The 19859-nt window shown below is 56.6% G+C and overlaps 1 protein-coding gene across 2 annotated transcripts; it reads left to right on the forward strand.

The window, feature by feature from the left end:
• Nucleotides 1-7666: 7666 nt before the first annotated feature.
• On the forward strand, nucleotides 7667-10363 carry IER5L (immediate early response 5 like). 2 transcript variants are annotated; one of them, XM_037728058.1, is made up of 2 exons: nucleotides 7667-8211; nucleotides 8257-10363. In XM_037728058.1, exons 1-2 carry the CDS (start codon nucleotides 7868-7870, stop codon nucleotides 9089-9091), a joined length of 1179 nt encoding a protein of 392 aa, XP_037583986.1. In that variant the 5' UTR covers nucleotides 7667-7867; the 3' UTR covers nucleotides 9092-10363. The 2 variants fall into 2 exon arrangements, with proteins under 2 accessions (XP_037583986.1, XP_017354609.1); XM_017499120.2 differs by having other exon boundaries at nucleotides 7667-10363.
• The last annotated feature ends 9496 nt before the right edge of the window (nucleotides 10364-19859 follow it).

Below are 19859 nucleotides of genomic sequence, written 5' to 3' on the forward strand. Positions count from 1 at the left end.
GTGCATGCATTTGTGTGTCTGTGTATGCATGCGTTTGTGTGTATGTGCAGGCTGTGTGTGTGCACGTGTGTATATGTGGGTACATGTGTGTGCACATCATGTTTGTGTCTTTGTGTGTGCGTGTAACATGCTAGCCAGCGTGGAGCACGGAAAGAGCCTGGTTGCAAGGCCTGAGTGTGAATCATGTCCCCCTCCAGTCCACCATTCAGTGGGAGACCCTGACCGGAAACGTCTTCCTGTGCCTCAGTTTCCTTATCTGTATGATGAAGGCGATGACAGCGCCCGAGCTCCTGAGGGTCTGGGTGGACACAGAACACAGATGTTAGGGGTCCTGCCTGTTGCCCTTTCACCAGCACAAGGTCAGGAACAGAAATTCTAATTGGCCCCATTTTTAAAAAAACAGAAATGAAAAGGAGCTTGGGAGAGGAACTGAGGGCAGACAGCCGGGGATTGCTGGGCTGTCTCTCTCGCTCTCTCCTCGCACACACTTGAGAAATGATTTTTTGAGAAATACCCTCAAAACAAACACCAAAACTGTTTTGTTCCGTGCAAGTAGCATTAAGAATTCACCAGGGTGGGTAGCAGGAGGGGCACCAGTGCAGCCTGAGCTTCAGAACTGACTGCTGGAGAGTCTGGGCGCTGACAAGGGGGCCAGGCCCAGCAGAGAGGCGGGCCTGGGAGGCCTGGGAGCCAGACAGTCTGCCCTCCTCTAAGCCCCACCCCGAGCCTGCCTGACTTCCCTTATCCCTGTATCACAAGCTCGCTTATTTATCTGCTTACTTACCACTTGTTTGCTTCCTGTCTGGAATGCACAGGGGCTGCTGCGGCACACAGTAGGCACTTAATATTTGTGAAGGGACCACTGAGCAAGTGAGGAAATGAATGCACGGTCGAAGGGCCAGGGTGAAGCCCCACTGGCAAAGATGGATGAAGCTCACGCCAGAGGGTGGGACCCATGCAGCGGCGAGAGAGGCACAGCCCCAGACTTGCCCAGGCCTCAGTCTACCCCACTGTGAAACGGGGATTGCAGGACCATTCGCCTCGAGAGATCCACTGGAGGATTCATGACAAATAATACATGTTACACGTTGTCCTGGGTCTGACACAATGGTGTCTACAGTTATTACACGTGGAGTGGGGAGTGGGGAGGAGAGAGGCACGAAAGCCAGCTCCCACCACTCAAATGAAAAGAAAAAAATTCTAGGATTCCTAAGACTCAAGGAGCTTCTCTCTCCTTAGAAACTCCCAGCTGAGCCCGGGAAGGGACAAAGGTCTGTACTGAGTGAGTGATAAACAACTCAGCCAGGAAAGCAGAGCTGCCACCACCACACACACACACACACACACACACACACGCACTCTCATATCCACACACATGCACATACACACACACTCATACACACACTCATGTCCACACACATGCACATATGCACACATGCACACACATTCTCACACATGCACATATGTACACACGTGCACATGCACACACTTGCACATGCACACACGCACACACACACTCACACATGCACACACGCACGCACATGCACACGCACACTCCGACACACACATACACATGCACACATACATGAACACATGCACACACGCTCACATGACTATACGCACACACCGACATGCACACACGCACACTCACCCATAAACACACGCACACTCACCCATAAACACATGCACACACTCACACATGAACATATGTGCACACACATGCACACATGCATACTCACATATGAGCACACATGCACATGCATATACACATGCACACGCTCATGTCCGCACACATGCACACTCAATGTCCACACAGATGCACATATGCACACACATATGCACACACACACGGACATATGCACATACACATGCACACACTCCCACACACATATGTACACACACACACATGCACACTCCTACATGCACATGCACACACACATGCACTCACACACATGCACATATGCACACACACATGCACTCCCTCACACACTCAACAAGCATATGCACACACACATCCACATATGCACACATCCACATATGCACACACATGCACTCTCCCTCACACACATGCACACACGCACACACATGCACACTCACACATACTCATGTTCATACATGCACATACACATTCTCACACATGCACACTCACACTCATGTACACACACTCACACTTATGTCCACATACATGCACATATACACATACACACACACACATGCACACACACACTCTCTTGCACACACACAATCACACACCCCAGCCCGGCCCAGGATTAACTCTGGCCTGCCCAGAGTGCTCAGCTCCCAGCAGGATCTTGAGAATGGAGAAAAGAGGCTGGGGAACTTTCTGGTCTCAGTACTAATCCCTTCACAGTGCCTCTCAACTTTCAAAGTACTTGTGAGTCAGGTGATAAATGAGGAAACTGAGGCCCGAGAGAAGCAATGCATGTTCCCTAGGGATAACATGGCTAATCTGAAACTAGAACCCATTTCTCCAGCCCCCTTGTCTCCACTCTGTTAGGCCACCCTGATGTGCAGAGCGCTGAAGGACACCCCATCCTCACCCCAGAACACCTCCCAGCAGGTTTGCCCTAAAGACTCCAGCCAAGCGCTTGGCAGACATCACTAATCAATTGGAGCACCCAGGGCTCCAGGCAGACACTACTAGTCAATCAGATCTGGCTCTGAAGATTCAAGAATGCTTTAGCATAGCATGGCTCCAGGGAGTGAGATCTGCCTGCCTTGCTCCCCACAGCTTAGTAGAGGACCTGCACATTGGCCAGCATTCAGCCCATGGTGAATGAATGAATGAATGAACAAATGGATATCCAGCCTTTGCCAGATGCTGGAGCATGGACCCCAGATGTGAGAGATCACATCTGCACCCTATGCACACTCCATGGATGTACAGAATTCACCCAGAGGACAGACGAATGGAAGCTGCATTCCTCTCCCGAAGCTCCTAGTGCTCCCCCCATCTCACGCCCCAGAGCCCAGTCATGTCTCCTTCCTTGCCATGTGAACTGGCAAGTCACCCAAGCTCTCTTTGCCTCAGTTGCTCCATCCATGAAATAGGAATTATAACTGAACCTCCCTCAAAGGTTGGTGTGGGAATTCAAGGAGAATTGGCTCAGTGCCTGGTAAGAGCAAGAGCTCCAAGAAGACAGTCAGTCTTTCTCATTACACGTAAGGTCCTTGAAGCCAGGGGCCGCAGTGGCTTTCTGGGTACTAGGCCGATTGCCCAGGACTATGCAAGGCAAACATAGACAACGGTGGGGGGATTCATTAACCTCCACCTGGGCCAGTGACAGGGTGCAAGTTCTATGGGGCCAGCGGAGGCTGCCCAAGCTCCAGGGACCTAGCCCTACTCCCCCATGTCCACCAGCTACAGAATGGCCTTCCTAGGGTCCAGCAAGGAGCTCCAGAGTCCGAGCACCACTGGTTCCTTGGCCTAAGAGAGAGAAGTCTCACCAGTGACCCCTGTGGCCAGCCACGCCTTCCTGTCTTCCCTGCCACTGCCCGAAGCCCTGGGTCTTGGTCCCCACCCCTCCGGAATGAGCCATACTCCAAGCCACAGACACAGCACACTAGGGCAGCTCAAAGCAGGACGGGGAGGTGAGACATCTCACTTGCAACCCCAGCTCTGGACCCACGCCCTGAACACAGAGCACACCCCTCCTCTTCTCCAGACCTCAGTTTACCCATCTGGAAATTGAGGGTAGGGATGGCCTGGTCTCCAGAGCCCTTCAAACCAACACTGTCATCTGCATCCTACGGTTCATTGATTCACTCATGCCACAGGTGAGTGCCCAGTGTGGACCACCATGGCCCTTGGCTGGGCCCCTCCGTTGCTGTTCTCGCTGCTGGAGGAGCCCCCTCTTCCTGGTCTCCAGGTCTCAGCTTCTCACTTCCCAGCCCAGCCTTGGACCTGCCCTCCTCCAGCCCTGTCCTTCCAATCACAGACTTGGCTCTCAGTATTTTCTGGTCTATTTAGCTTGTCTGCCTCCCTCTGAATCGTGGCCTTCTGAAGGCAGAATCACATCTTGTTCCCTGACCCATTCCCAGGGACTCCAGAGAAGGATTCTGGAAATCTCTCTCAGGCAAACGAAAAGTGAATGAATGTGTGAATTCCAAATTTCTCTCCCCCTTCCTCCAACACAACACCCAATACAGTGTTTTGCCTGTGGACCCCTTCCCCTAGTCAACCCCTGGGAACTAACAGGGCAAATGCCACTGTCAATCATTCCTACATGTCCCCTACCCCCCAAGCCCAGGTGACCAGGAGGTGTCCACAGGCATGTCTGCACTTGTGAAGTGTTAACTGCTCTGATGGAGGGCTGACACCCCCTGGGGTTTGACGGGAGCCCAGGTCCCCAGCGGTTCCATGCCCTAGCTCCATGCTGTCCCAGCAGACACTCGGCAAATATTGAGGCAGTAATTAACTTCCTTCAGGGAGCAGTGACTCAGTGCCAGATGTAATCTCCCCAGCTCCAGGGGGAAAGGTGAGATCCCCAACCTTTCTCAGGTGCTCAGACAAATCAGGCCAGTCCTTCATCCTTGTCTAATGTGGGCCTATCCTCCTTCATGGTGTGCAGATCTGAGGGTACCTTCTCCCGACATGTGTGCACACAGATACACACACGCACACACTCACCGCCCTGAACCACCATGGTCCCCTGCCCTGAACCTTCATGCATCCCAACAGAAGGCTGCTGCGCAAACCACCCATTCTCTAAACATCTGTGAATTCCTACTGTGTGCCTCTCAGGTCACACCGCTCCCTGGGGCACCAAAGAGTTCAGCTGTCCCACTGCCTCCTTCAGCAAGGTTTTTCTGATGACAGCTGCGGCGCCTTCCCTTCCAGGACACCTCAAAAAAGATCGAGCATTTTTATGAAGCTGTACAACTGTCCAGCCCTCCACACCAGCCCACTTCTCAGTTCTTGAGAAAGAGGAGAGATGGAGTGTGGGCCCCCAACAGCCCCAGAGGATGGGGCCACCCAGAAGAGGCTGAGCACTTCTCAGCTGTCCCCAAGGAATGAAAGGAACTTCGAAGAGCTCAAAACTCACCTTGTGGGGGACTAGGAGGTGCCACGAGGAGCCGCCCACGTGAGGGACCTGGTCCCTCTGCCCCACCCTGTAGCCGGAAGGCTGCCTCCATCCCTGCCATTTCTCCATCTGGGCCCCCAGAGCCGTGTTCTGGGGTGCAGCGCTGAATGAGGGGCTGGGGCTAGGGCTGACATTTGCTTCCTTGTGGGCCCTGGTCCCAGAGCACTTGGCAGGAAAGTGGTGGAGGTCAATCAAACCAAGGTCACTTTCATCCTGAGCTGGACCCGAGAACTGGCCTCGGCGCCACTGACAGCGGACGCTGATTTGGAGGAACCTCTGGCGAACTCCCGCCCTGGAAACAGACAGACCTGGGCTCAGATCCTGACTCTACCCCTTCTTGGTGTGTGACCTCAAGCAAGGTACATAAACTCTTATTTTCCCCCGATAAATACTGGGCCACTACAGAAAGAAGGCCCGAAATTGGGGTTGATAATATTTTCTGGAGCTGTGGGCTTGCAATGTGCCAGACACTGTGGATTGCCCAGACACTGCTGCACGCAGAGTTCCCACCACCGCAGAGCGGGTAAGAGCTCCCAGTTCCTTCCGAGCGCTAGTGACGTCTCAAAGGTGAACTTCAAACATGAATAAATGAAGTCTTTGTGTGCCTTGAAGACAGGCACCAGGGAAGTGAGGGACACTGTAATTTTTACTTCTATGTGTTATCACCTGAGCAAGTTCCAAAGCCTTAGAGGTCTCTATCACCAATCAAATGTAGGGAGGGCATCCTTTCTCTCAAGTCCCCTGAAATTTCAATCCCAGCTTCTCTGGGAGGAGGCCTGGAGAGGTGCTATGGGTCACAGGGGCTCAAATCAGTTTGAGATTATTCGAAGGGGCCCCAGAAGAGACAAAGCACCAGGCCCAGGGCCATGTGATCCTAGGCAAATCTCACGCTGTCAGCCTCTGAGTTTCCTCATCGCAAAAATAAGGTAAACAACCGCTAACTCTGTTCTCACGTTCAATGCCTGGCATGGAGAAGATGCTAAGAAACTGCGGAAACAAATCTTGGGGAAATTCTTAAGACTGAAGAAAGACCCAGAGACCACAGGGTGGCTGTGGGCCTCTCCACTCCCACCAAAGGATGAAGTAGGTGCTGAGAACTCAGAAGGAAGCCCCAAAACGCAGAGACTCAGAAGATCCCCTGAAGAGGAGGTGGAACAGCAGGACGTCTGCTCACGGGCCTCCCCTGAGCCCAACCCTACAAGGTCCACCTATGTCTGGGAAACTCTGCAGACCCCGTTGATCCTTCAAGGTTCCACTCATGGACCCTCCTCAGGCAAACCTCCAGACCACTTCCAAGAGCCTCCAGAGCTGTCTGGGCAGCCTCCACCCCAGGCAACTTTGAAACCCCCTGGGAGCAGGATTCAGCACCCTTCAGGCTTCTTGGTCCAGACAGAGCACCCAGGAATCAGCAACCCTGTCTCTCCCATTGCATCAGTCCCCAGCTGGGAGACGGTGACCCCTGAATGGTTCAGAATAAGAAGGAAAACTGTCAACAAAAGTTGAGTCGGTGAGTTCCCAGGCATTTGGTTTTCACCTCCCGTCTGAAGCGCAGGGTCCTGTCCCAGATCCTAGCTCTGCCCGCTAGGAACTGTGTGGTTCCCCAAGTCCCTCCACTGCTCCAGCCTCAGGCCCCTCCTCTGCAAACGTTAGAGTGAGGATTTCGGGAATTACTGAGAAGGGCCTGCCCCGTACTAGGCCCATAATAATAATAGTCCCTATTGTCATTATTATTAGTTAAGCACAAAGGAAAGGTTACTGAGCCAGTGATTAGGAAACTCAGAGTCGGCTCTTAAGACGCCTTTGGGCCTCAGCTGCTCGCGAGGTCCAAACACTTCCTGGCCTCGAAACTCTCTCCATCAGAGAAGGTCAAAATTCATGATGTTTTGGGTTTTCCCGTCAGACAAGTGGTGAGGACCTCCCTCCCGCAAGCATTCCCAGAGGCCACTCGGCCAAGAAGTCAGGGAGTCAGGCCCTGCATTCCCTGCGGCGAAAGGTACCCCCAAAACCTCGCTCCTTTGATGTCCCCCAGTGTCAAGCCGGCGGCCCCACCAGCCTCCTGTAGAGAGGCCTTGGCTCCCGCGGGTCACCCGGGGTCCGACAGGTGAGCAGGTGGAGGCGCCGCGCGGCCCGGAGCGGCAGCCGCGCGCACCTGCCGCAGGTGAGGCCCAGCCGTGCGGAAGGGGGAGGAGCCGTCGCCGCAGCACTCAGGTGAGCCGACCCCCGACTCCCGGGACCTGAGGCGAGGGCAGCCGCGGGCTCCAACGTAGCCGCTGCCAGGCGACCTATGCTGCAGACTGCGGCCCCGGCGGCTCTGGGTCCCGCGCGGCGCGGCAGCCCCAGGAGAACATTCGAGGCAGCGGCGGCGTTGGAGGCCCGGGGTCCGTTCGGTATTTGAATAGCACAAAGGAACCGCCTTGGTCTGATTGGCCAGCCGAGTAGCCCCGGGGCGGGCAGCGCCTGTCACTCGGGAGCCTCTCGGCGCTCCTATTGGCTAAACGCATATGGGGCGGGGCCAGGGCACCCGGCTAAATAGCTGGGGCCGGGGCCGGCCGAGGCTCATTGCTTTGGCGCCGTCTGGGGAGCGCGAGCCCGCGGGTGGCGCGCAGCGCATGGTGGCGGCTCCTCTCGGAGCGCAGCCGACCCGCTGACCTGGGCTCCGTTCCTCTGCCCGGCGCGCCCCGGCGGCCGGCTGGAAGCAGAAACAGCAGCGGCGTTAGCAGCAGCAGCGGCGGCGGCTATTCAGCCGCCGTCTCCGCGGGAGCATGGAGTGCTCCCTGGACGCCCAGAGCCTGATCAGCATTTCCCTGCGCAAGATCCACAGCTCCCGAACCCAGCGCGGCGGCATCAAGCTGCACAAGAACCTCCTGGTGTCCTACGTGCTCCGCAACGCGCGCCAGCTCTACCTGAGCGAGCGCTACGCCGAGCTCTACCGGCGCCAGCAGCAGCAGCAGCAACAGCAGCAGCCGCCCCACCACCAGCACCAGCACCTCGCGTACGCGGCGCCGGGCATGCCGGCCAGCGCGGCCGACTTCGGCCAGCTCCAACTTGGCGGCGGCGGGGACGCGGAGGCGCGCGAGCCGGCCGCCCGGCACCAGCTGCACCAGCTCCACCAGCTCCACCAGCTGCACCTCCAGCAGCAGCTGCACCAGCACCAGCACCCGGCGCCCAGGGGCTGCGCGGCGGCGGCGGCCGGGGCGCCCGCGGGCGGCGCGGGGGCGCTCTCGGAGCTGCCGGGGTGCGCCGCGCTCCAGCCGCCGCACAGCGCGCCCCACCGCGGGCAGCCCTTGGAGCCTCTGCAGCCGGGTCCTGCGCCGCTGCCGCTGCCGCTGCCGCCGCCCGCGCCCGCTGCGCTCTGCCCGCGGGACCCTCGCGCCCCGGCCGCCTGCTCCGCGCCCTCCGCGCCCCCAGGGGCCGCCCCTCCGGCCGCCGCCGCTTCTCCGCCAGCCTCCACGGCCCCCGCCTCCTCCTCCGGCTTCTACCGGGGCGCATACCCGGCCCCCTCGGACTTCGGCGTGCACTGCAGCAGCCAGACCACCGTGCTGGACCTGGACACTCACGTGGTGACCACGGTGGAGAACGGCTACTTGCACCAGGACTGCTGCGCCTCCGCCCACTGCCCCTGTTGTGGCCAGGGCGCTCCGGGACCGGGCCTGGCGTCCGCCTCCGGCTGCAAGCGCAAGTATTACCCTGGCCAGGAGGAGGAAGACGACGACGAGGAGGACGCGGGCGAGCTGGGGGCCGAGCCCCCCGGGGGCGCCCCGTTCGCCCCCTGCAAGCGCGCCCGCTTCGAGGACTTCTGCCCGGACTCGTCCCCGGACGCGTCCAACATCTCAAACTTGATCTCCATCTTTGGCTCGGGCTTCTCGGGGCTGGTGAGCCGACAGCCGGACTCCTCGGAGCAGCCGCCGCCGCTCAACGGGCAGCTGTGCGCCAAGCAGGCGCTCGCCAGCCTCGGCGCCTGGACTCGAGCCATTGTCGCCTTCTAGGGACCCCCGAGGGCACAGGGACCCGGGGCCCCACGGGGCTGGGGCCAGACAAAGACTCGGCCAAGGAGCGAGAGAAGGGAACGAGCGGGCGCCGGGCCACTCGGGGCTGAGCTGGGACGAGCAGGGGGAGGCGGCTGATGTTTTATAAATTGTAAAATAAAAAAAGAAATCTAAAATCTTGGACTTTATTTTTGCAGAGAGAAAAAGCGCCTATTTAAGTATGCTTTGTGTTTCTCCTACTCTTTTTTTCTTTTTATTGTAGTGATTGCAGTGGTGTTTAGCGAGGAGCCTGCCACGTGAGAGAGGGCTGCTGCCCGGAGGAGGTGCTGGGCAGCCGGGGGCGAGGCAGGGCGCCGGGGCGCGCCGGGGGCGCAGCGCAGGAGGGCGCAGGACCTGGGACGCCGATTCCAATCAGTTGTCAGACCCGGGAAGCCCGACGTTACGCTCTCCCGAGTCTCTCCGAGGGGTGAGGAATGGGTCTTGTGAAATCCTGAGCAAAAACAAAGGCAAACTCTATCTCCGAAAGGGACGTTTGGGTCACATTTCCTCTCTGGGGGCGGACTCCAAAGTTCTCAAAATGAGAAGGCAGAAATGAAAACACTTCAACTTTTTTTTTCTTTTCTTCCCGGGGCGGGTGTCTTGAACCCCTCTTCTCCCCGCCCCTCTGGCTCCGTTCTCCTCCCCTCCTCCATCCATCTCCCGGACTCGGGGGTGGCGCCTGACACCCCGACACTCTCGGACACTGTTTGGGGAAAGGGTGGGGGGCGGGCAAGGCGGACTACATTTCCCATCATGCCCAGCACTGCGGTCCTCACTAAACAAAAAAGGAAGTCGATTCCTTCACCTGGATCCCGGGCGGCCCCGGGGGAGGGAGGGGCCGGGACCGCCGACTGCGTTGGAGACTTTGCACTAAGTTCCTGGTCAGCGGTGGTGTTTGTGTGTGTGCTTCTTTCCAAGTTGCACTGCCCTGGCTCAGCCTTCGGTTGCATTTCATGAAACCAGCATTGTTCGAGCCTGTGAGAGCCCTGTCCTGTGTCTTCAGCTCGATAGATTTGTTTAAAAGCCTTTTGTTGTAAAAAGGTGGGGTTCGCCTGCAGCCCCTCTGGTTCTCTGCCGTCAGCACCGTGTGGACCCCAAAACAAGTTGCCAACCCTTCCTTTCCCGGCCCTTTTCCCTAATTGCCCTGTATTTTTGTGCATACTGAATTGTATATCACCGGGTAAAACTGTTCAGATTGTTTAAATTTATAATCTTAATAAAAAGTCGACTACAGAATATGGTGGCACCTTGTTTTCAGATCTGTCTGGGGGCGGCGGGGAGGATAGGGAGGTGTGGGAAAGACCCCCCACCCCTATGTAAACCCCAGTTCTCTTGGGCCTGGGCGGGCGGGATCTGACTACATCCGCAAGGTCGGGGGTGGGAGAGATGGGGGTGATGTAGGTGGCTGGGGATGAAGCGGGTGCTGCGCGTCTCTTGGCCGCCCTCGCCCCCGCTACAGGGGGTCCTGTCCCCCTTGGGAACCGGCCGCCACGGGGTCTCCAGCGGGAAGCCAAGCCAGCCTCCAGCACATTTCCTGCCCAGGCAGAGGCGCAGGGCCTGATCGGCCTCGAGTCTGAGCTCCTGTGGCCGACGAAAGCAGCCAGGGGACGCCGGGGGCTTCAGGGCCACCCGCACTCCCTGCCCTGCGCCTCCGCCTGCACGTCCGCATGTCTCAGGCTGCAACTTGGGGAAGTTTTTTCCTTTTCTTTTTCCCTTTTTTTTTTTTTTAAGTTGAGTTTGTTATCACTGCTCGGTGCCACTTGGTGGTGTGCTGGCGGCGTGTCCCTCCCTCCTCGCGCCCCTCCCCTCTCCCTCGCTCCCGCCCGCCGCTCTTCCCTCCCCAGTGGATGGAGGCAGGAAGGCTCCCGGCGCGCGCTCCCCTCTGACCACCAACGGAATGACCTCAGAGTGGGAGAATGTGCCAAGGCCCGGGGGAAGCTCGCGTTCTCCCCACTGGAACCAAATCCACATCTGGAGCCGCGGCTCGGGGCCTGGGGCGCGCGGGATGGTTCCAGCTTTGCAAAGAGGGGTTAGGAAAGAAAGAACGAGAAAAAGAAAGCAAAGTGGCAGCCTGCTGGCTGTTTGTTGCCGACTCCCCACAGCTCCTCGATCTCGCTGGCTCTCTCGCCCCCGCGCTGCCCTCGTCGGTGCGAGCTCCCAGCCACCCGCAGCCGCCCCGCAGGACGGCTCGCGCCCCCCACTCCAGCCTTCGCGCCTCCAGCAGCGACAGGAGGGGCTGCAGCCAAGAGACCCCCAAGCCCGACTCCGAGAGGCGGACGCAAGCCCGTCCCAGGGGACTGCTCGGCTCTGCATCCCGGTGTCGCGCGAGGCGAAGTTCTGGGGGACACTCTCCAGAACGCGGGGGTCCGCGGAAGTCCGCGATGGGGGTGGGGAAAAGAGAGGCTCTGGGGGCGTGAGTCGCGGGGAGGAAAGGCACCTTCACCCCCAGGGCTGCTTCCTCGGCCTCCCACGGGAAGAGTCTGGAGCTGCCGAGGAGGGGGAACAGTGCGTCTCCTCCCTCCCCATTTTCCCCTGCAAGTCCCAGGAAATCGCGGTTGGCTGCACGGTTTTGCTTCCATCCACGAAGCCAGTTGCCAGAGCTCCCCCTAGCGCCGCTTCGGGCGCGCTGCAGCAGCTGGGACTGGGAGTGGGCGAGGCTCGGCGGGGGCGGCGGGGCTGCCGGGGGCTGCGGGGGGCTGCTTTGCGCCCACCCGGGGAGCTGCGCGGCGTCGGCACGCCACCCTGGCCCGAGCGGGGTCCAGGGGCCACGTGTGTCCCCACTCGGGGCCCGCGTCGAGGAGGGGCACGTGGTCGGCCCCCTTTGTTGGGAGCTGGACACTGGAAGGGACCGGCCAAAGGGCTTGGGAATTCCCCATCCGACCCAGGGATCCCTATAGCAAAGGAGAGTGGAGGGTGGGGTGCGAAATAGACCTCTGAACTCAGCAGGAACCCAGACAAGGGCTCTCCTCCCTTCTGCCCGGTGAGCTGAGCCTAAGCCTCACACTGGAATCTAGCAAAGGCAAGGGGGTGGGATGGAGCACTCTGGGAGCACCCTAAAGAGAGGTGCCCTTCCCCCTCCCTTATCTTCTCAAGGCCCAAGGACCTGGGCAGCCCCACCAAGGGTTAATGCTCTGAGTATAATTCCCCAAAACGTCACACCAAGACATTCCACACAAAACTGTAACAGGCTGCACAGCCTCGATTCTACGATCCACGCCACACTGAGGGCCACACCCAGACACACCGTCCCCAACACTTGATGCCTAAGCTGCATCCACGCCCCACTCACAACCCCTGGGGCCACTGGCACAGCAGGAAACATACCAGCCTAGAACAGCCAGAGAGACCGATGCTCCCTTGCGCTGCACAAGTGAGAGGCTGGGTCTGGGAGGGGGGTGGATGGAGTTGCCTGGCCATGGGGGTCATCTGAAAAGGGGATGGGGTCAGGTGGGCAGGCAAACCAGAAATCCATCTCAGCTTCACAAATAAGCCTCTCTCCCCCCCAGTTAAAAGACCAGTGGAACCTCAGACAGGACTTAGGGTGCTGCTTAGGGAGGGAGGGGAATTAGAAGAGACTGGGTGCCCACGGCAAGACAAGGGGAGCTTCCAGAGCAGCAGCTCGAGAAGCAGGAGCTCCAGCAAGTCCCTGGTCCTCCCAGGTTAACCAGCTCCCTCCGACACACTTCCCCAGGCTCCTAGGACACCACAGGTCCTGCTGCCCTTGATATGTGGTGCAGGGCTGAGTCAGGCTCCAAGCTGCGCTCCCAGCAACATGAAGTTCCTGGGATGACAGCTCAGAGCTTCGAAGCTGCAGGCCGCCTTCCAGAGAAGCCGGGGTGGTGACACCTCGAGCTCCCAGGAGAGTCACTGCACAGGGCACTGAGATCTCAGAGGGGTGTGTGTGTGTGTGTTACAGCAAGAATGACAGAGTGTGTGTGACTGTGTGTCCCTCTGACACAAGGCACGCACACCAGGAGCTGTCCCTCCAATCCCTGGACGATATTTACAAAGCTCCCACTTGGTGCCTGGCCTGTGTGAGGCACTAAGCTGACCATAGTGAACAAAAGCAGCAAATGAGAACGGCAAGCCCCTCTCTCTGGATTAGCTCATTTAATTTTTCCAGCTACCCTCTGAGGTAGAGACTGTGAGCATCCTCGTTTCAGAAATGAGAAACCACATCCAAGGTCACACAGCTGAGATGTGGCCAGCATCTACTGTTGGAGCTCACAGTTGAACAGGTAAGGATTTGTGACATTACATTGCAAGCTGGCAAATGATGCTGAGGTTGTTTAAATAGTCACGCTGGTAAGTCCCAGGTGAACCTAAACTGGGTTCTGGGATCTCTCTTCATGCCTGAACTAGCCGCTTGGGAACACCTCACCCCGGACACTTCATGCTGCAGGTTCCAGGGACAGGGATGAAGAGACACAGCACAGTGGTGTCTGTACCCACCTCACCGAGGGCAGATTAACCTATTCCTGTTTCCTGAAGACTCATTTGTGGTAGGGGACAGCAGCACCACTGGCACCAGTCCGGGCAAAAAGTGGGATTTCTTGCTCAAGGCACTAAACTTCGTAGTGGGCAGGGGCAGAGCTAGCTTTAGGCACAGCGGGATCCAGGCACAGATCTTTTCCAAGATGTTCTCTCTCCATCTCCTGTGACTTTCTTCTTTGCACTCAAGCTTCCCACTGTAGCCATAGGAGCCAGCTCCTGGCCTCCCATCCCACAGCTTTACCACCCAAGAGGGACCACCTTCTTCCCTTATTTTCGACTCAGAAAATCCCAGGAGAATACAAAAGCATTGGGCCAGGCACAGCGGCTCACGCCTGTGATCCCAGCACTTTGGAAGGCCGAGGCAGGTGGATCACCTGAGGTCAGGAGTTTGAGACCAGCCTGGCCAACATGGTAAACACGGTGAAACCCTGTCTCTACTAAAATTATAAAAAGTAGTCGGGCATGGTGGCAGGCACCTGTAATCCCAGCTGCTCAGGAGACTGAGGCAGGAAAATCACTTGACCCCCGGAGGCAGAGGTTGCAATAAACCAAGATTGTGCCACTGCACTCTAGCCTGGGTCACGGAACAAGACTCTATCTCAAAAAAGGAAGGAAGGAAGGGAAGGAGGGAGGGAAGAAAAGGAGGGAGGGAGGGAGGGAGGGAGGAAGGGGAAAAGGAGAAGATCCCAGGGAAAGACTGTGGTGTCCGAAGCCTGAGCCCTGTCGGAAACACGCAGCCAGGGCTGAGGGGTGGTTAGTTGCTAGCACCCACTGGAAGCTCACAGAAGCTTCTCAGAAAAGGGTGGTACTGACTGGCAGACCCAAGATGTCCTTCAGAGAGAGGGGCTTCAAGCCAAGCTAAGGGAGGTGTCTTCCTGTGGAACTTGGGGAGACTCGGGGCACAGGCGCAGCTGCTTCAGGACCTGGGCGACCATGCGGTGGACGCAGCTCCGGAAAGGGAACACCCTCCCTGCTCCTGGCCAGGATAAAGGGGTCCAGGGCCTTCTGGTGCCTCCCGGTTTTGCCACTCAGGAATCACCAGGGGAGGGAAGGCGAAAGACCCCAGGGGAAGGAGCTGCATTTTTCCAGCAGGCTCCATGGCCAGGGAAGCAACAAGGGCCACCCTCAGGGGACTGAGGGCAGGGATGGCTGCAGGGAGACCGAAGCAGGACCTGGCTGGGCGCTCACACGTGACTTCTCAAGGGACTACCAGACATAACTGCAAAGGCGTCGGGGGCAGGCCCAGATGCCAGCCAGCAGGATGGGGGTGGAGTGGCCGCAGGAAAGGTTAACACAACCACCAGGATATCCCCAGCTCGTAGGGCCTGGGGACGTCTGGGGTACAGGTGACCTTAGCTATTCACACATTTACAGAAAAAAGACTGAATACAAGTTGGAAAATGCTGAAATGGTTATTGCTAGGTGGGCAATTACAGGTGACCTTTATTTCATCATTCATACACGTCTATAATTTTCCAAATTTTCTACCATAAGCATGTATCAGTTTTGGATTTACAAGAAAAATGAACTCTGCGTCAGAGAAAAATGTGACATGACAGGTGCTACAATCGATGCCCAGCACTCTACGGAGCAGAGGAGGGAGCGGCTGGGTCCACCCTGGCTGGGGAAGGCTCCGGCCCCGAGAAACAGTCCTCCACCAGGCAGCCCTGGTGACCGGGAAGCCATCCTCCTGTCCTCTGGCTTTTGTTGAGAAGAGGTGTGACACAAAACAAGCTCCTGTCCAGGACGCTGCTGAGGGACACTGTGGTGGGAGTCTTGTTCCTTCTCCTGCCTCATGTCTGACCTCGGTCTCAGCTCCACCCAGTCCCGCCCATCAATCACCACTGATCTGCTCTGAGTCGCAGGATTACCGGGCAAGGTGGGCAGGAAGAGGCAAACACACTCAGGAAATATTTTCAGAACTTGGGCTGAAACCAAAGAGGAAGAGGCAAAGCTCAGTGGAAACAGCACTGGACCAGGAGTCCGGAGACCCAGGCACAGGTTCCAGCTCAGCTGTAGACTCACCCTGGGCCCTGGGATGAGTCACTTCCCTAAGAGTCCCACATTCCCTCATCTGTAAAGACAGTGAGAGGAGAGAAGTAAGGTTCTAAGCCAGCTCTGATATTCCAAGAGTCAGAAAAGCAACCACTGCTACCAGCTTTCTGATGACCTGAGGCTTTGTGCCCCCTCCCAGTAAGAACAACACACGTAGAAGGATCACGGTAATGTCCAAAAGAAAAATGCTGCCGGGCGCGGTGGCTCACGCCTGTAATCCCAGCACTTTGGGAGGCCGAGGCGGGCGGATCATGAGGTCAAGAGATCAAGACCATCCTGGCCAACATGGTGAAACCCCGTCTCTACTAAAAACACAAAAAAATTAGCTGGGCGTGGTGGCACACATCTGTAGTCCCAGCTACTTGGGAGGCTGAGGCAGGAGAATTGCTTGAACCCGGGAGGTGGAGGTTGCAGTGAGCCGAGATCGAGCCACTGCACTCCAGCCTGGTGCCTGATGACAGAGTCAGACTCTGTCTCAAAAAAAAAAAAAAAAAATGCTTTTACATTTATAGATTTTGGGTTTTTTTTTTTGGGGGGGGGGGACAGAGTTTAGCTCTTGTCCCCGAGACTGGAGTACAGTGCCACAATCTTGGCTCACTGCAACCTCCACCTCCCAGGTTTAAGCGATTCTCCTGCCTCAGCCTCCTGGGTAGCTGGGATCACAGGCATGCTCCATCACGCCTGGCTAATTTTTTTTGTATTATTAGTGGAGATGGGGTTTCACCATGTTGGCCAGGCTGGTCTCAAACTTCTGACCTCAGGTGATCCACTTGCCTCAGCCTCCCAAAGTGCTGGGATCACAGGCATAAGCCACCACACCCAGCCTATATTTATAGATAATTTAACTGAATTAGATATAAAAAGGACATCAACAAATGCATTTACTCCAATAAAAAAGAAAAACACAGGTACCAATATCGAATTCCATGTCTACCTTCGAGTGTGGTTATCTGCCTGTTTCATTCATTCAATAAATGCATCAGGCCAGGCGCAGTGGCTTGCACCTGTAATCCCAACACTTTGGGAGGCCGAGGCAGAAGGCTAGCTTGAGCCCAGGAGCTCAAGACCAGCCTGGGCAACATGGTGAGACTCTGCAGCTACAAAAAAATGAATTAGCCAGGCATGGTGGTATGCACCTGTAGTCCCAGCTACTTGGGAGGCTGAGGCAGAAGGATGGCTTGAGCCCAGGAGGTTAAGGCTGCAGTGAGCCATGATCGCACCACTGTACTCCAGCCTGGGTAACAGTGAGACCTGGTCTTGAAAAACAAATAAAATAAACACATTCGTCCATTCAAATATTTATTGAGTACCTATATATGCCAGGCACTGTGCTAGGCACCATGAACAAGACAAACAAAGCGCCCTGCCCTCATAGAGCTTACACTCTAGTGGTGGGGGGAGGTGGTGCAGACAATACACAAGGCAATAAACAAGTAGATAAGCCGGGCTCAGGGGCCCGTGCCTGCAGTCCCAGCTACTCCGGAGGCTCAGGTGGGAGGATGGGTTGAGCCCAGGAGTTCTGGGCTGTGGTGCACTATGCTGATCGGGTGTCCACACTAAGTTCAGCATCCATATGGTGACCTCCCGGGAGCGGGGGATCACCAGGTTGCCTAAGGAGGTGTGAACCGGCCCAGGTCGGAAACGGAGCAGGTCAAAACTCCCATGCTGATCAGTAGTCGGATTGCGCCTGTGAATAGCCACTGCACTCCAGCCTGGGCAACATAGCGAGACCCCCATCTCTAAAAAATATTATATTAAAAAAAATAAAAAGTAGATAAGTGTTTCGGGAAAATAAACACAGTTGGAGAAAGGACTGGTGGGCCGGGCATGGTGGCTCACACCTATGATCCCAGCACTTTGGGAGGCCAAGGCGGGCTGATCAGTTGAAGCCAGGAGTTCGAGACCAGCCTGGCCAACATGGTGAAACCCCATCTCCACTAAAAATACAAAAATTAGCCGGGTGTGGTGGCGGGCACCTGTAATCCAAACTACTTAGAAAGTGGGACAGGAGAATCTCTTGAACCTAGGAGGCAGTGGTTGCAGTGAGCCGCGATCACAGCACCACTGCACCCCAGCCTGGGTAACAGGCTGGGGTCTCAAAAAAAAACAAAAAAAAAAGAGGACTGGTTGGAGGGGGTGGGGGTGGCACCAGCTAGATGTTTTGATCAGAGAAGGTGACATTTCAACTGACACCTGAACAGATCAGCTCTATTAGTACAGGACAGGCTATGCTGCAGCGACAAATTAACCCCTGCATCTCAAAGGTTTAACACAAGGATTTCTTTTATTTTTCTTTTCAGATCTGCAGCAGGTAGAAAGGATTTGTTCCTTGACCAAAGTCTATCTCAGTGAGACTGCTGGGTCCCCTAGGCTGCTGCCCACCATGCAGTGACTCAGCAATTCAGCCTGCTTCTCCCTCAACACAAGGCTTCCAGAATCTCCACCGCTGCACAGAATGACAGCTGGGGAGTCCTGCAAGGGCTGGTCATAGCCTCAGCCTGGAAGTGATTCTCCTCACACTCAGAGCACATTGGCCAGGATGAGTCCCAGGCCCACATCTGACCGCAAGGGGGCTGGGAGGGGCAGTTTTCTTGGGTAACTGCGAAGGAAAGGCGAGTGCATATGGATGAGAACTGGAAATTTCTACCACAGCAGCCGGACAAACGACGCTGGAAGAGCAGTCCAGGCAGAAGGAATGGAAAGGGTGAAGACCAAACACATGAGGCCGGACGTGGTGGCTCACGCCTGTAATCCAGCACTTTGGGAGGCTGAGGGGGGTGGATCGCCCGAGGTCAGGAGTTCAAGACCGGCCTGGCCAACTTGGTGAAACCCTGTCTCTACTAAAAATACAAAAATTGGCTAGGCATGGTGGCACGCCTGTAATCCCAACTACTCAGGAGGCTGAGGCACAAGAATCGCTTGAACCAGGTAGGCGGAGGTTGCAATGAGCTGAGATCTTGCCACTGCATTCTAGCCAGGGTGACAGTGTGAAACTGTCTAAAAAAATGAAAAGAAATAGGCCAGGTGCAGTGGCTCACACCAGTAATCCCAGCATTTTGGGAGGCCAAGGCAGGCGGATCACCTGAGGTTAGGAGCTCGAGACCAGCCTGGTCAACACAAAGAAACCCTATCTCTACTAAAAATACAAAAATTGGCTGGGTGTGGTGGCAGGCACCCGTAATCTCAGCTCCTTGGGAGGCTGACTCGGGAGAATCGCTTGAACCTGGAAGGTGAAAGTTGCAGTGAGCCGCGCCCACACCATTGCACTCCAGCCTGGGCAACAAGAGCGAAACTCCGTCTCAAAAGAAAAGAAAAGAAAAGAAAATGAATAAATGTAGCATGTTCACACAACCGGCTGAGGCAGAGGGCAAGTGGGAGAGGCAGGAGATGGGGCCAGAAAGTAAAGCAGATGTTCAGATTGTATTCTAACCACAATGAATGAGAATTCCATCGGGGCATCGTTCAGAGCTGGGTTCCAATCCCAGCTTTGCCCCGTAGGACTGAGGGAGCAACCTGACTTTTCTGAGGCTCAGTCTCCTCAAAAGGAGCTGGGACCAGTTACAGCCGGTGAAGGTCTTCCTGCTCCGTGCCCAGTGCACAACAAGCTCTCAAGAACTAGTGGAACTATGAATGTTATAGGAACTTCCTTCCTCTCCCGGGTCAGGGAGGGGAGGGGCGGGTGCCTGAGGGAGGGAGGGGGCGGGGAGTACACCAGTATAAACACAGCCTGAGTCAGCCGCCCCAACCAGTTTTCCTAGCTGTGCGGGGCCAGCTGGGCCTCCAGACCAATCCAGGGTCTGCCCCCTCCTCCAAGAGACTAAGCCCCACAAACACCCGCATCCAAGGGACCCTCTGCAAAGAGGGAACATGGGAAGGGCATCCCAAGCTGTGTGAGCGTTCCTTGTGGGCACTCCTCATTGCAAGTTGTGAAGTATCGGATGAGTGACTGTGGACCACCAGGCACAAGGCCAAGCACTGGAGGGATTCTCAGGACCACCCCTACCCAGAACCACCCCTACCCAGGGCCACCCTACCCAGGGCCACCCCTACCCATGGCCACCCTACCCAGGGCCACCCCTACCCAGAACCACCCCTACCCAGGGCCACCCTACCCAGGGCCACTCCTACCCAGGGCCACCCCTACCCAGAACCACCCCTACCCAGGACCACCCCTACCCAG

The sequence above is a fragment of the Cebus imitator genome, unplaced genomic scaffold, assembly GCF_001604975.1.
Source record: "Cebus imitator isolate Cc_AM_T3 unplaced genomic scaffold, Cebus_imitator-1.0 Scaffold254, whole genome shotgun sequence".
Classification (NCBI taxonomy): domain Eukaryota; kingdom Metazoa; phylum Chordata; class Mammalia; order Primates; family Cebidae; genus Cebus; species Cebus imitator.